Consider the following 17,686-nt stretch of genomic DNA (forward strand, 5'->3'; position numbering starts at 1 on the left):
CTACTATCTCTTTAAACTAGGGCTGTCAAATCAATTAATCGTCTAACATTAATCTCCTAACATAAAAGTTTGTGTTTATATAATATGTGTGTGTACATAAATGTGTGTGTATACAGTATGTGTGTGTGTGTGTGTGTGTGTATATATATATATATATATATATATATATACACACACACGCACACACAGAGGCAGGCACACACACACATACATATATATACAATAGATATATATATAAATAATATATATATACACAAACTTAGATGCGATTAATCGATTCGGCAGCACTATTTTAAACATTCGTTTAATGCTCAGTTTCTACTTGGCTCCGTTAGCCAACAGCCGCATGCGTGAGCGCGTGGTCATACCCACATTTCTTTGCGTGAAAAGTGACAGTGAAAGAAAATACACAGAGTATGACCACTGATGTATTTAAGTCTGTAAAACGGAGAACCCGTCCTGGTTGGTTCTGTCAGAAGTGAGTATACATCTCCCCAATTGCCACCAACTAAAACTGTCTGTGAGCGTCCTGTGTCCCGTCCGTCTGGCGTCAGTCGGTCTCGTCGAGGCTAATCGACTGTCTACTGTTGTTCTTTCTAATGACGTTTTGTGCCTGTGACGTCACATCTCCATTCTCGTTTCATGTTTCATATGATCAACTTTAAGAGTGGGCCAGATCACGCTAGCTGAAAGTTGCACGGCCATCCCATTCAGCCACCGGGTTTACTCGTGAAACGTCTGGTTGAAGAATTTTGCATTGCCTTCATACATTCACTGAGCATTTTACACAAAGGAATTTTTTTTTTTTTTTTTTAAACATGTGGTAACAAATTTCTGCCCAGTGCATTACAAGCATGTTGTCCTTCTCAAAAGTGCAAAAATTCTGTGAAGTGGTGCAGGACAACTTTGTCCCATCAGTCCTTGCTTCGAACTCTCATCTACAGATTCCTAATTTTTGCACAGGGAGGGGCGTTTTTTACTGCTTGCTAAATATTTATCATCATAACACAAAGCTTCATGTGCTCGTCGTCTGTTAATTATGATCCGAAATAGATAATTATTTAGTCTGCTTTTTAAAACAAAAAGAAAAGGAGGATGGATAGTATGTGCCAACAGCAGGAAACTTTAGAATACAGTTCCATCATTAATGATTAACTACACAGGAACAACTGAGTAACACAATATAAACACTCTAGTAACTACTATTAACCAACAATAAACTCTGATTAAGGAATTAGTAAGTAATAGCGATTAGTCGAATGTGGTAGTTCACTATTAGCTAATTAATAACTACAATATTTTTTCTTACCTCCCAGAGAACTACTAAGAACTACTATATACAGGTTCATAATTAATATGAATAATGCATAATGTATAATTAATTCTAAAGTGAAGATCATAACAACCCACTAGTAGTGACTCAAGTGTTACTTTCTTCTAAAGGAATTACTAATTATTTGGATCAGTATTCTAAAGGGAAAAGTATGGTAACTCCCAAGTATTGACTAAAGTCATTGTAAGCTTTTGTATGTTTTTGTAAGGCTTTGAATAGTAATTCCTTCTGATGGATTAGGTAATGCTTAAATCATTTCTAGTGGGTTACCATGATCTTCACTTTAGAATTCTGATCCAAATAAATTAGTAATTCCTTCTGAAGGATTTGGTAAAACTTGAGTCAGTACTTGAGTCAGTACTAGTGGGTTACCATGATCTTCATTTTTGAATTAATTATACATATGCATTACTCTCATTAATTATGAACCTGTATAAACCCCACCCCTTTTCATCGCTGCGCTCATTGTCTTTTGACTTCCGGTTCGTATTTCCACAGCGATCTATATGTATTTGTGAATAAACTGCTTGTTTTAAAATCTTCCTGGTCTACTGACATTTGTTATGAGATCAGTTTTAAACATTACAGTGCTCTTGATAACTTTTGTTAACTCTACAATAAGCAAATCCACTTAACCAGCTAATTATTCTTCGACAGTAATGCCGTAGAAATATACAGAGCTACCGCAAAATCGGAAATATGCTGCATGCACGTTTCTCTGGCGCATAAGGTCTATATAGTAGTTGTCTGTGAGGTATGACTTTTTTTTTTTTTTTTAGCTAATAGTGAACTACCACATTCTACTGAGCACTATTACTTACTAATTTGTTAATCAGAGTTTCTTGTTAGTTAATAGTACTGGTAGTTACTAGAATGCTAATAGTGAGTTACTTATTCGTTCCTGTGTAGTTATTATTCAATAATGATGGAACAGTATTCTAAAGTGTTACCGGAAACTCTGTATATTTGTGAAGTTTGCACATTTCCAATTTGAAGCTTGAAGCACATCAATCTGATCTCTTTATTTAGCGTTCATTTAAACACTGTTTATCATCAATCAGAACGATTTTATTTCAATTGAAACAAAATATGTCAATGTAAATGTAGCTACTGATGCTGATGGCCTCTTGTTCTTGTTTATTCTACAAATCATGTTGTTTGTGGACATGTCAAGAATAAGCGATGTGCATGAGTTTGTGTGACTGTGTCACAGGATCGTACCTATCTATAGTCTCATAATTGCTGCATTTAATGCATAATTAGTTGTATAAAGTGCAGACAAGTGCTTACATTTTGAATATTACAAACACAATCTTCTTTAATTTGGAATAACATGCACGCATGAATCGTACAAGACAATCTGTCTTCCCTTACAAAAAATATGTTTAAGTGTTCTGTTAGTATACATCTTTTTAAACTAAAAATCAAAGAGTGTTATGAGAGGTTATGTTCTTTTCAGAGACATACTTAACAAAATTACACTTCATTGTATTTGGCTTCTGACAAGTATTCAAAAAAGTACATTTTCCCAATGCCTTACTAAATAATTACTTAAACTGAACTTTATTTCAAGTATAAAAATTCACTGAATCACCTATGTTAAGTTCTCTTCAAGTATACTTCAAAGTGTACTTTAATACATTGTGTGTATTTAATAAATAAAAGTAGACTAGACCTATACAACAAGTAAACTATCTGTATACCTATAAGTTCACTTGTAGTGTAGTTCAGAGTATACTTGCAGTGCAAAAGAAAAACTTAATGTTGCACATACCCTTGGCTATGTGGACACCATATAATTTTGAGCACAGTTTTACCATCTGAGGCAGATTTCAGTCATCGTAAAATATTTCTTTTGTGGCAGGGCAAAACTGACAGTCTTGAATCTTTTAGGGTGACATGCTCACCGACAGCTGATGATTTCTTCTGACAGTGTCAATAGTTTAGTGTGCCAGTCCCGTTGTGGTGACCTTTAGATGAAGAAGCAATAGGAGCACTGCTGCTATTGACGCGTGTGTGAGAGAACCATTCAGTCTTTATGAAATGCAGCACAAATATCTTATTTACCGTTTCTTATGTTATGACAGTCAGCACTACAAAAATGACCTTGAGATAAAGACTGAGCAGTTCACAAATTCCCTCTTTTCCAGGGAAAACACTGCAGACTTTAGTACAAAAGCATATTTGGGTTTGTGTGTCAAGGATATCCACCCTTACAAAAATGAAATATACTTTAAGTTCATTTTATTAAGTAAACTTAAGTTCAAGTATATTTTATGTAGTTAAGTATACCAATATCAGTTTACTAGTAGTATACTTGGAAGGGAACTATTTCAAAACTTCTGGGGACTAAAGTGCCCCACTTTTTAAAAGTATACTTTTAAGTGTATTTGAGGAGTAACAGTAGTAAACTTTGAGTACGTAACTAGTTTAAATCTAAGGTTTCACTTTTATATTTCAACTATACTACAAGTGAACATTTAAGTAAACTGTAGGTTTACTAGCTATATACGTATAGCCCACTTTTTAGTTTATGAAAGTACACTTGGAAGTACACTCAGTAAACTATTAGTTTTCTTTAATTTAACTTAACATCAAAGGCAAGTCAAGTTTATTTATATAGCACATTTCATACACTATGGCAATTCAAAGTGCTTTACAGAAAGGAATTAAAATAATCACAAAATTAAAGCAAGGAAAATTAAAACAGTTATAAAATAAATTAAAAGAGATATATGATACAGTTATAAAATGAATTAAGAGTAAAAAGGTAGTATACTTTTAATATACTAAATATACATTGTAATAAAAGGTAGTATATTTTTTCATACACTTTACTTTTTTAACTTATGTATAATGCAAGTATACTACCGTGTCTCTTAGTATCCCAAGTATATTCTAACGGTGCTTTTGAGTAAACTTGAAGTTAACTCCTATATGTACACAACCAGTGGATTTATGCTAATGATTTATGTATTAAATAAAGTGACTTAATGAAAAAAGTATATCTCTAATAAGTACAAAAAAAGGTAGACTGAAAGTAACTCTCTTGTTTTTAGTTTTAAAGAAGTATACTAATAGCACACTTGAATAAACGTATAATTTATACGTGTAGTCAGATTGACCAGAGTCTCAGCTAATCTGTCTGTCATACAGACTGACATAAAAGACTACTCCTGTCGTGCAGTCTGATCTCATAAGTCTCATATCATATAAACTCACAAAATACATAATTTAGGACACCAAATAAAAATAAATAAATAAATCTAACAGTTTGCACTGGGCTTCAGAATTAAGAATCAGCAATTATAAATATTTCCCAGGGAACAAATCGCAGATTTGCCGAAAACCTTAACCAGACTTTCTGTGTTTCTGTGTCCTGTGTTCATACTGTTGCGTCAGGTTGAGTAAATGATGGTCTGTTGTCTGTCCATAGCTATTTGTCAGGATGAAGTGTGTGTGTGTGTGTGTGAGTGAGCATGATTCTCTGTCGTCAATCGTGAACAAAAAAAACTCTCGTAACATATCTTGTCTCTCGCACCTGTAGGTTATAGAGTTCGATGATGGATCGGGCTCTGTCCTGAGAATCCAGCCGCTGCGGACACCGCGCGATGAAGCCATTTACGAATGCGTCGCCTCCAACAGTGTTGGGGAGACGAGCGCCACGACACGACTCACTGTTTTACGTGGTAGGTCTATGACGAATAACACTCGCTAACCTTTGCTCTCTCATTGCCTTCCAGCCCTCACAGGTACGTGTTTTGTCTATTTGTTCTTTTTGTCTGTTTGTATCTTTCTTCAGTGAGTACACTACTGGTAAAAAGTTTGGAATAATTTGAATAATTGTTTTAATACTTACACAGGCTGCATTTATTTGATGAAAAATACAGTAAAAACAGTGATATTGTACAATATTATTACAATATAAAATAATGTGATTCATGTATGTGTGTAATGCTGGTGATTTCAGAATTGGATCCTAATGCAGTGTAACATATTTATTAACAAAAATAACAAGCAAAACACAGAGTAAATCCAAACACAGGGAAAGGCAGTACTGAAAAGAAGGCACATGTCACATGCACAAAAACACAACACCAAACACTGAACAAGGAAAGCTCAAGGGCTGCATCTGAAATCACATACTTGCCTACTGTATATTAGGCCCCCCCCAAAAAACCTGTATGTGACAAAAGAAGTAGTCCGACTTCACACTACTCATAAAAGAGTAGACAAAAAGTACCTGGATAACCTACTACTGATTCTGATTCTGAAGTGATACAGTATTTGTGAATGACAGTGAAGTGATGCAACTGATGCCATAGGTCACATGACAACAGCAACATGATGAATGTAGTATGTCCGGATTACATTCATACTACAAACACTTCAAGTTCATACTATATAGGACATATTTTTTAGCGGTTGCAAAGCACTTACTTATTCAAAATAACAAATAAATGAAACTAATCAACAAAGAAAAAAACTACAAACCGACTATAAGCTAAACAGGAAACAGTAAAAAACAAGAGTCCAGAGCAGGAGTTGTGACACTGTGATGTTAAAGCTGATTTTTCAGCATCATTGCTCTAGTTTTCAGTGTCAGATGATTCTTCAGTTATCATTCTAATATGCTGATTTGCTGCTCAAGAAACATTCTTCCTCTTCTACTTTGAAGGCTGGTGTAATGGCTGCTAAAAACAGCTTTGCATCACAGGAATACATTACATTTTAAAATCTATTCAAATTGAAGTTATTTTAAATTGTAATAATATTTCACAATATTATTGTTTTTATTACATTTGTATCGAATAAATTCAGCCTTGGTGAGGATAAGAGACTTATTAAAAAAACTTATTAAAAATGTCACTGTGTGTTTTGGTTTTAGCTGGAGTATTTGGCCAATGCAGCAAACAGCACTGTCTGTGCCTGCATTTTATTTCTAGAAAAGCCTCCCACGGATGGAGCCTGAAAAATGTAAAAGCTCCTTCAGCTCTCACTGACCTTGGAGCTTTTTAAAGGGGTTGATTAATATTCTAATTAGCGAACGGGCTTTCCCGCTCGCTAGCTTCAGCATCATCAATATAACTCTAATTTTATGCTACATTTACAACATTTCTTACAGAGTTGCCCTGTAAGGATGTGGCAGGGCCCGTGTGGAGAAAACGGAGTGAAAATGCTTTTTACAGTGAAACTGCAGGCTTCACCATTCAAATCCAATGTCTCTGTGTTCTGAAAGGCTTTTACCTGACTTATCTTTTAATGGAATTATGAAACGCAGTTACTAATCTGGTAGTTTGGTCTGAGGAAGAACCCACCGACCTAAAATAGAAGAAATGGGAGAGAATAATATGCTTTCCACCTCCAAATATTTGCATGGTTATTGGCAAAACATTTTTCCTCTGCTTTCTCTTATTTTCTCGCTCCTTCTAGCTCCTTTGTGGCCACATCTGTTGTTGGAGGGAGAGCATTTCTGTTTGCAGCTCAGGCCTGATAAAACCTGCAACACAATAGTAGCGCGTCGCTTAGAACACGCGCACACACACACACCCCGCAGCACAGCAGAACTCAATCAGGGGGAAAGTCTGCAAATCTCTCTGGATATGTTCAGAATACAGGCCTAGTGCTCACTGCATATGGCACAGTGCACACTGCAGTCTATACTGCCTGTTTGTAAAGATATGATGTGAACAGCAGGGGAGACTGAGGGGAATGTTACAGGACACACAACATAACATGTCCTTCATAACTCAGATCTCCCTGCCATCTGTGGGTCTGAGAAACATACGCCAGCAGGTGCCGATGCAACCTTTATCACCATATTCAGTTTATACTTTATAATTATAAGAAATACAATTGTCACAGTTGTCCCTGTTACAAATACACAATGATTTTAATTGAGATTGTGTCATTATATCACTGCTTGTAGTTTTTTATATTAGCATTTTTATTTAGGTTTTATTTTTAGTTTAAGTCTTAGTGATTGTACGTGCTTTCGTCACTTTTATTAGGTTTAGTATATACATTTGCATATAGCTTTGATTAATTTAAAAAATTACAAATAACAATTATTAAAAATTTGGGCCAGGGAAGTTTCCGAAATTTGGTTGATTTGACACGGAAATGACGGAATAATGTTTGTTATATATTTCAAAGAATTTTTTTATTTTTATTTCCCATTCAACATCTGAACTTTTACCCAACGACCTAGAGATAAAACAGATAATTAATTACAATTCAAGTCGTTAAAACCAAAGAAATGTATTCTTCAAAATGATTTATATATTAAGATTACGTGTGAATTTATCATCGTGGAAATAAAAATGATTATTTTACCTAAGGCAAATCGTATGCAAAATGTCTTAACTCAGGCTGTCCAATCCAATAATGAGTCAAGGAAGATTAAAAATGACTTCCGACTCGTTCGTCACACTGGAATGGAAGGTCAAGTTGAGCACAATGCAGTGTGTTATTCAGTATTGCACACAGAGAGCTGCTATAGCCTGCCGTAACTCATCTGACGATCAGTGGGTACCAGTGGTGGAATGTAACGAAGTACAAATACTTCGTTACTTTACTTAAGTACATTTTTCACGTACCTGTACTTTACTTAAGTAGAATCAATAGTGCATAGCCTACTTTTTACTTTTACTTCGTTACATTTTGCAGCAATTATTATACTTTCTACTCCACTACATTTCTACAACGTTCTGTTACATTTTCGTTACATTTTCTGATCAGTTTTTCCCCTGCCAAAACGTCATCCTGACCGTCCGTTCATCGCACGTTTCTGTCTTCACCAGTGAAGTTTGGTTGCCATAGATATCAACCCGGTCACACTAAATGCGTCTCTATAGCACGCAGTGTGTTTATCGTGCAATTAATACGCGAAAATTAGTTTTTACATGCATAGGAAACGCATTGTTAGGTTTAGTAGTGATGTGGGGTGCGTGTGTATTACACGTTTGGTTAGGATTAGTATGGCAAGCCAAGAGGTTCAGAATTACGCCATAAATGAATCACAGCCAAACGCCGTCATATACGGCGTTTTAACATAATATGTGCGTTTATATATATATATTATATATATACCGTATATAGTAAGGGTATATAGTAAGCTTGATGTGTAATATTGCCTAATTGCAAGCTTGTTCAGAAATGGTGACAAAAACTTAAAATATAACTCCTTTTCCATCATATTGAACATCATTATATGAGTATTAGGGTGAATGAGTTAGAATTAACTGTTTTATTAATCATTAGAATATAGACATTAAGAGAATAAATTGTTATGCAAGTACTTTTACTTTTAATACTTAAAGTACATTTAAAATCAGGTACTTTTTACTTTTTACTTAAGTAGGGTTGTCATTGTGGTACTTCTACTTTTACTAAAGTAAATATGTCTCTGGTTATTTGTACTTTTACTTAAAGGACAACTCCGGTGCAAAATGAACTTCGGGTGTAATAACACATTGGTACAGACTAAATCGTTCCCTGAGATTTGTTTTCATGATAATCGAATGTAAAGAGTTTTATCTCTAAAAACAGTTTAGCTTATAACGCTAGTATATTGGGCATCGAGTAAGCAAAAAGAGATCGCTAGTTAATACCATTAACAAGGCTCAAATTAGCCCCACACTAACACGGCAGCATAATGAGTGTCCTTACATGCAAACCGAAGCATTGAGAACTTTGTAAGTGTATAGACAGTTTAATAAGAAGATACTTTACACAGACAGTACAGTTAGCGCATACAGACAGCAGCCATCTTGGAAAACAGTCTCGATTAGTCAAACCACGAACACGGTGATACGTGAGCTGAACTGTGACTTGGAATCTCATATGGTCCGTTGTTTCCGGAAGAAAGCACTGAGCGCATAAGAGAAGCACTAAACGCAACAGAGAAAATAAAAAAATAAATATAATTTATCTTATCTTCAATATCTACACGTACTGTTCGCTCACCTTCGTGGTTCTATTGATCGAGACTGTTTTCCAAGATGGCTGCTGTCTAACTGTACTGTCTGTGTAAAGTATCTTCTTATTAAACTGTTAAACTTACAAAGTTCTCAATGCTTCGGTTTGCATGTAAGGACACTCATTATGCTGCCGTGTTAGTGTGGGGCTAATTTGAGCCTTGTTAATGGTATTAACTAGCGATCTCTTTTTGCTTACTCGATGCCCAATATACTAGCGTTATAAGCTAAACTGTTTTTAGAGATAAAACTCTTTATATTCGATTATCATGAAAACAAATCTCAGGGAACGATTTAGTCTGTACCAATGTGTTATTACACCCGAGGTTCATTTTGCGCCGGAGTTGTCCTTTAAGTACTGAGATTCAGTACTTCCTCCACCACTGGTGGGTACAGCAAACTTACATGCTGGACCAGTATATCTACTGCAAACATAGTACGAGTAGATGGTAGCATGCTATTTAAAACACCCCGCTCTCTCTTCGAGCCTCACCTGGAATGACGGTTTGGATGGAAATGTTATAATTATGAACAGAAAGCCCGAAACAAATATTTATCCATTAATATAAATGAAGGAAGCAGAGTTGTAGTAATTACTGCACATTCAGCCAGTGGGCAAGCAGCATCGTTTGAGCATGAATAATGACACAAAACTAATACGTATTCCGCCGTAAGATATCAGGCTGCGGCAGACTACACCAGCGTCAAAAACAAGCTTAGCATTAAAGCACCTTTGCCTCAGTTAAGCCCCGACATACTTTTCTTCCCCTAAAAACATGCCGTTCAATCGGCCGTTCTGTGTTGTGTGGGAATATGGGCCATGTCTTATTCATGAATGCACCCACTGAACTGGGACCAATGTGTTCGGTCCTTTCACAGGGTGGGAATTGCAGGCCGATATTTGCCAACAAGGTCACAGGCACAATGCATTATACATCACAGTAAACAAAAGATCTCCATGGTGGGAAAACCGCAAATGTTGCTGGTAGCACCAATACATTTCAACACACTCTTGAAACACATTTAGCAAAATATCTTGCCTCCAAAAAACCCTGAAAATGATCAATCGGTCATCATTTACTCTCCACACCGTTGTTTTAAACACATGTGAGATGTTTAGCATAATGATAAAGCTGCTATTTTCCATAAGTGAGCATATCTGTGTATATATATTTCGACACGTTTAAACATAAGTGACACATATGCTTCAGGAGAGGGGTAGATAATGAGTAAAATACTTAAATTTGGGTCTGTTTCTAACACATAAAATCATGACTTCAGAAGACTTGAAATATAGTGCATAAGTCATATTGTCCTTTTTGGAACAAATAACACCAGCATTGGAACATTAGATGACGTAATTTTCATTTAAACATATTACATTGTAAAAAAATGTGCACAGCTTAGTTAAAGACAGGAAATCTAGCCTAAAATGGAGCATCGAAGCAATTAATGATGCGTGATGGAAACAGCTTTTGGTTGCAGGATGCAGCTTGTTGGTTGAGTATATGTGTGGGATAGAGGGAGAGTTCTGGAAAAGTGAAGTGCCACTAGACATGGAGAAACTGAAAGGGTTTTAAATGACCCTAAGGGGGAATATTAGCGTCACAATTTGGCTCCAGGGATGGAGAAACATCAGAGAGATTAACTGAATTCATTTAGTTCAATGTGCTGTGACCTGATGTCCATTTGACATCCACTCACACAGTCAGCCAGTGAATATCATCAGCACTTTCCTGTGGCGTCATCTGATGTTAAAGACCCAGAGGCACTGACCCCATCATTTTATATTTATGTATACGGTATATAATTATATTCTTTTTTTTTTTTAAACGTATACATATGATTTTGGCCTGTCTAACCTCAGAGGTCTCGACTTGTCCAACAGTTATTCTAAATCATAAAACGGTTTATAATTGTGTATTGTCTATGGAATAAAGTCATTCATTAAATTATGAACTTTATTTATTATAAAGTCATTTTAGTTATGGCCAAAAGTTGTACGTTTTTAGATGGAAACGGTGTCGTCTAAACAGCCCCTAAAGCAGAGGTTTTCAACCCTGCTTCTGGGGACCCATCCTAATCAAACACACCTAAACTGGCTAATCAAGCTCTTTGGAGTCACTTGAAAATCACATTGGTGTGATATTCATTTGTGCAGAAGCATATCATCTTTGTAGGACAGTGGGTCCTCAGGAACAGGGTTGAAGACCTATGTTGTAAAGTAACCCTGTTATTGCTCCTTCTATTACCTAGATTTTGTCTGCAAATATATTTAGTGACAAAAAATAAGAGTTTAAAAACTGTATTTATTCCACAAATTGTGGTTATGGGGTTGCAGAAAATGAACAGCAAATAAAACCTCTCATATAATATTTAATTTTGCCTTTTGATGATAAACACTCTCCCAATTTTGTATTTTATTTGTGAATCATTAGTGCCTCTTTTTGGATTCTTGCCATTTGAAGTTAAAGTGCTCGATTGTTAAAAACAATACATGTATCTTAGTTTAGTTGATGATGGCATTTATAGATTCATCTTTTACAGTGAGGATAGATCAATGTCTCAATGGAAGCAGGACAACCGTTATGTCATGGAGGGAAAGTCCAACAGCTGCTCGTCCTTTCAAATGTCTGTTTCTGTGCCGTTCCAATGCTGATTCCCATAGCGGAACTAGAGGAACTCTGGCAAATCCAGTGAAAAGCTGCCCCGATCATAACAGATGACAGCGACGGGAAACACTCCATTCTCTGCTGAGTTGAGTTGCGTCTAGACAAAGCCTATTTTATGGTAATCCGGAAATATCCGTGCCAAAGCCGGAACGGCGGCACCTTTTTTTTTTCTAAACGTGCATCAAATTTACAGAATTTGACTGTCCCTCAACTTTTGCTTTGAATGGAGGCGTAATCTTCAGCAAACAGTCGTCGGGCAGTCGTGCAGGAAGTCCGGATCTCGAGGTATAATTTAAAATCCTGACAGAAAAACAAAGGCATTGACTTAGCGCTCAAACGGCCATCCAGACGAATCGCTGCCTCAGCGCTCTCGCCGTCTTTGAGCGAGGTGTGTGTTCGCGGACCCACACGGAAATTGCTGTGCCTGTTGTTTGGTGTTCTGACAGCTGCATCGAGGGTGAAAGGCAGCTAGAAAAGCTAGCAGAGCACAATGTGCTTTCGTTTACCCCTCCGCTTCGTAGGTGCCAAGACACAAACGGCCCACCGGCGCTTTCAGACATTTCCGAAGACCCTTTGACGCCCGAGTGCTTTGGAAACATGCTGACTTATCTCGCAACCCAGGTGAACCTTTCTTTGAGCTGAAAAATAGAAATGTAGAAAGGATGGGAACGAGGACCTGAGACAGCACATAAAGTCAGCGCGCTTTTGTTTGAGTTTGCAGAGGTAATGCCGTTTCTGCGTGACCCCCTCCTTCCCTTTTTAAATTAGCGCCAATGCCATTCATCACAGAAATGGAACAACAGATAATGATGAGTTATTTATTATCATAATTAAAGACGAAGCCTTTAGACGTATTGATCTGCCCTGCTGAAAATTCCCCCATTGGTAATTAATGGAGTGGAGGAGATCTGTAATTGTACAGTGTGAGTTTGGAGCCAAACATCAGCATGTCTGCTAAGACAGATGGGTGTAGAAGTCCATATTCTGAATCTGCAGAGACCCTTAAACACTGATAGATCATGTGCCGGCTGTGCATTTGTTGGTCTAAGTGGATGCGGATATCGATCCCTACAGATGGCTGTGGTATTTTCTCCATTAGTTTCTTCTCTGCTCTTGCTCAGTGTTGTTGTGTTTTTTTTTTTTGTGTTTTTTTTTTTTTTTTTCATGGATGAATTTGTTTTTAGAGCCCTGGAATGGTTTTGTTTATTCAGATTTTCTTCTTCATGTTTTCTGCTCTTAAACATACTGAGCATCCCATGTGTAATAGAATCATTATTTTCCGTTGTGCTGTTTCTTTTAGTACCTTGTACCTTGTTATCGTGGGCAGTTATTGCACCGATGTGTTTTCAGTTTGGACGTAAAGTGCTGTCAAGGATAATCTAACAACACATGGGAAATGACATCTAATTCCATACAGCAGTTCCATACACCCAACCCTGATCCTGAAGGCACCCACATTACATATTTTCCAACTCTTCCTAATCAACTTAGCTTGTTAGTAGAGGCTCCAAAAGCTGAAATGAATGGGTTAGATAAGTGAGAAATCTAAAATGTGTACTACTACTATAATTATAATAATCACCTTCATAATCATCATCATCATCAACATCGTCATCACATGATAAATATTAATATTATTACTAAATAAAATATAAAAATAAGAAAATGGGCTCTATAATATTTCACTGTAAAAAAGAGTATGTAAGGAACATATAATAAAAACAATAACATTAATCATTTAATAACTTTTTTTGAGAATATATCAATATGGCTATACAATTATTATGAATACTAATAGAACTATTATAAGTAATAATAAGTACTAATAGTACTAATACAATATTACACATTGTTTTGTAATATTTCACTGTAAAAACATTAAAATGAGCATTTAATACTACTGCTACTACTACTACTACTACTACTATTATTATTATTATTAGGAGTAGTAGTAGTAGTATTATTATGGTCACACTTTAGATTAGGGTCCGATTCTCACTATTAACTAACTATTAACTACTACTTTTGCCTCAATAAACTAATTACTGCTTAGTTACATTTGGGTATTGGGTAGGATTAAGGGATGTAGAATATGGTCATGCGGAATAAGGCATTAATATGTGCTTTATAAGTATTAATAAACAGCCTAGTAATATGCATGCTAATAAACAACTCGTTAATAGTGAGAATTGGACCCTAAACTAAAGTGTTACTAATATTAATATTTTTTTATTAAATAAAACTATGAAACAATATATATTAAATGCTTTTGCAATATTTGACTGTAATAGAATACTTAATTGATCATTTAATAATAATAAAACAATCTTAAAATAAGAAAAATAATTAATGTAATATTTCACTGTAATAAAATATGAAGAGGAAATACTCTACTGTAGAACAGTAGAACCGCTTTTTGTGTATTTTGTGTGTCATTTTTGTTTGGAAACTTTAATTTCCAATTGGAAATTTGTTTTGTTTGTGTTTTATCGATTACGTCCGTTCCTTCTATCCATGACGTTTGGAACTGAAATTGCTGGCTGTGTTGTGAAACGAGCCTGTGTTTGTGCTTGTTTCTGAGGAGGTGCTAATGGTTTAGCGGGGGAGTTTGCGGGAATGAAGGGCTCTTATCTTACGGCTTTGATGCTCTGCATATTGGAGTCATTTTCTGCTAGATGAATCGACCTCCTCCGGGTCGTCCTTAATTCAACTAATGATGCTCTTGAGATGAGAACCTCTACATGCCGCTGGGTAATTACGTCCAAATACAGCGTCGGGTGGCTGGATGAAGAGCGGGTGAAGAAACATGGAAGATGTCACAGATCACACGGATTTGTCATTTTTAAAACAACAAAGTACCCAGAATGCACCACCTCTTCGCAATGGAAAAAGGGGCTCCTGACAGCATGATGTTATAGTCACAGTGTCTACCAGCGGGGACTAATGGAATCATGATAACATGAAAAACTTTGAGCCCGAAGCCCGAGTTAGGCGAATAACTGTGAGCTCATTTAATCTAAAACACATCACCTGTTACCTGTGTTTAACAATGAGTTGCGTAACTGCAGCCTCAAACACACAGGGGTTTAATGAGCGATGGGAAGCCGCTGGGCTGTGAAGGAGGTTTCGCAAAATAAACCCACAAATGACAAACGGGTTTAGTCAGCAGAACATCCAACGAACTGCAGCCCCTAAATGAAATTAATTATAAAGGCTCTGAGGAAATGAAAGTGCGAGCGACGTCTGTCTGCAGCCAGAGGACGCGGAGAAAGACATGCTTTTGTTTTCCTTTGTCTTCCTGCTTCGCTCGGGAATCTCCCACGCCGTCGGTGGTAATGAGGAGCCGGACGTGATTTCATAACTCCTGTCGCTGGTGACCTCGACGCGTCCGTGCTTCAAACCCATTCCAGCGGCAGCTGCGAGTGCTTCAGTCCTCGCCAATTTCCACAAATTAACTTTGTGTTCATGGAGACTTACTGGGAAAGCCTCTTCTGGATTGTGTGACACAGAGAGGAGATTACTTTTGGATTTATCCTACTCCTGCAGAAAGGCTGATTGTTCGCTCTCTTTGTACACTTTTACATACATCAAACAATCTGATGTCGGAAAGACTCACATATTTTCACCTTCATTATAGTATTTGATAAATGGTCTGTTATTGGCTGTTGTTATCAAGGAAGCCTGCAAATGAAATCTAAAACTATACTTTTAGTGTTGTCAAAAGTACCGACTTCAGTAACAAGTCGGTACTGAAATAAGAAAAGTGATGATTCTAGCATTTCCCTCTAGCATTTTGAGCGCTGTTGAACGGATTCATAAACAACATGTTTTTAAAAATGTTGATCACTGGAGCCAATCACAGACATATATGTTGAGCCCGTGAACACAATGGACAATCAGAGACTTATATGTTGAGCTTGTGAACTCAATGGCCAATCAGAAGTGTTTAAGAATCCGTTCAACAGCACTCAAAATGCTAGAGGGAAATGCTGGTATCATCACATTTTTAAAATGTCAGTACCGACTTGGTACAGAAGTCGTACTTTTGACAACACTACTGTGACTACGGCTAAAAATTAATTTATAGAGACAGTGTTGTTATTTCTTTTTACTAAAACTAAAAGTATTAAAAGTCATTTCATAAAATGGAAATATTGGGTAACACTTAAACTTAAAAAACATGGCAACTTAACTGAAAGTTGAAGTACTATAATTTCTTTTTATTTTTGGTTTAATTTGAATAATTTAAGTAAAAATAATTTTTAAAAAGATAAAAATGACAAAAGCACATAATAAAATGACTAAAATTTCAACTAAAATTAAAAACTGAAACTACAAAAAAAGGGCTTGAAATTAACATCTGCCAGACCATCAAATGCGGGTGGATTTCAGCAGTGGCGTGAAACGTAGTCACTCTTTCTAGCCACTTTGGCGGGTTGAATTTTATTTATAGTGTATACATTTTTCAATTGTAGTCTTTTAAAAAGGCACCCGAATAATAAACTAAGTGCAATGTAGTGTTTTCAGAAATCTATATTTTTCGATACATATCCATACTGAAATAGCTGAAACACTTCTAATACTCATTTTCCGCAGAATAGATACATAAGCTGCGCTTTCTCGCACTTCCATCTCTCCGACAGCGAGTGACCACTAGCCACGGTGGCTGGTAGGCGAAAAAGTTAGTCAAGCCTTGTGTATATGTGCATATAATACACATATATATTTACATATATTGTTATTATTATTATTATTATTAGTCATCCATGTCTACTCATGTCACACACACACACACACACACACACACACACACACACACACACACACACACACACACACACACACACACACACACACACACACACACACACACACACACACACACACACACACACACACACACACACAGGGTTTCTGTGTTGTTAGGGGACTTTCCATAGACATAATGATTTGTATACTGTACAAACTGTATATTCTATCTCTTAACACTAACACTACCCCTACTCCTAAACCTACCCATCACAGAAAACTTTCTGTATGTTTACATTTTCAAAAAACATTACTTGGTATGATTTATAAGCTGTTTTCCTCATGGGAACCCAAAATGACCACACAAGGACAAGGATTTTGGATATTGCCATCTTTGTGTGGACTTTTTGTCGCCATAATGTAGGGTTTACCAGGACGCACACACACACACACACACACACACACACACACACACACACACACACACACACACACACACACACACACACACACACACACACACACACACACACACACACACACACACACACAGACAGAGCAGTATATCTTTACCTGGCACAGAATGAAAGTGTTGCTCTTCCTCCTACACACACACCCACACACACTTACAGGCGTGTCACGCTCCCGACACACACACCGTCAGCCGCTCAGCCAGCAGAAGTGGGCGGACCATCCAGACATTATTATTCAGTGAGTGGAGCTGTGCTGCTGAACTTCATGCTGTTATTACCCATGATACCTCTAAATGTGACGCCATAGGGCACACGTGCACAAATGGCATCAATGCGAGTGGGTTTCTTTCTTTGAAGCTGAAGCGTGTAATTTTTGGGATGTTCAAACATTTCCATATCTCTTAGTATAATGTGCAACTACATAAGCCGTCTATGTGGCGACGGAGGGGAAGCACATGCGCAGTATTTTAAGTGCAGATC

General features: G+C 36.7%; 1 protein-coding gene across 50 annotated transcripts in view; it reads left to right on the forward strand.

Annotated features, from left to right (window-relative positions):
• LOC130082251 (receptor-type tyrosine-protein phosphatase delta) overlaps nucleotides 1-17,686 on the forward strand; it is a 254,946-nt gene that overhangs the window by 125,791 nt on the left and 111,469 nt on the right. For all 50 annotated transcript variants that reach the window (XM_056247015.1, XM_056247014.1, XM_056247028.1 and 47 more), the window contains exon 4: nucleotides 4,881-5,022. In XM_056247015.1, the coding sequence (XP_056102990.1) occupies nucleotides 4,881-5,022 (142 nt within the window). The remainder of the gene's footprint in view (nucleotides 1-4,880; nucleotides 5,023-17,686) is intronic.

This window comes from Rhinichthys klamathensis, unplaced genomic scaffold, assembly GCF_029890125.1.
Source record: "Rhinichthys klamathensis goyatoka isolate OS25496 unplaced genomic scaffold, OSU_Roscu_1.1 h1tg000042l_1, whole genome shotgun sequence".
NCBI lineage: Eukaryota > Metazoa > Chordata > Actinopteri > Cypriniformes > Leuciscidae > Rhinichthys > Rhinichthys klamathensis.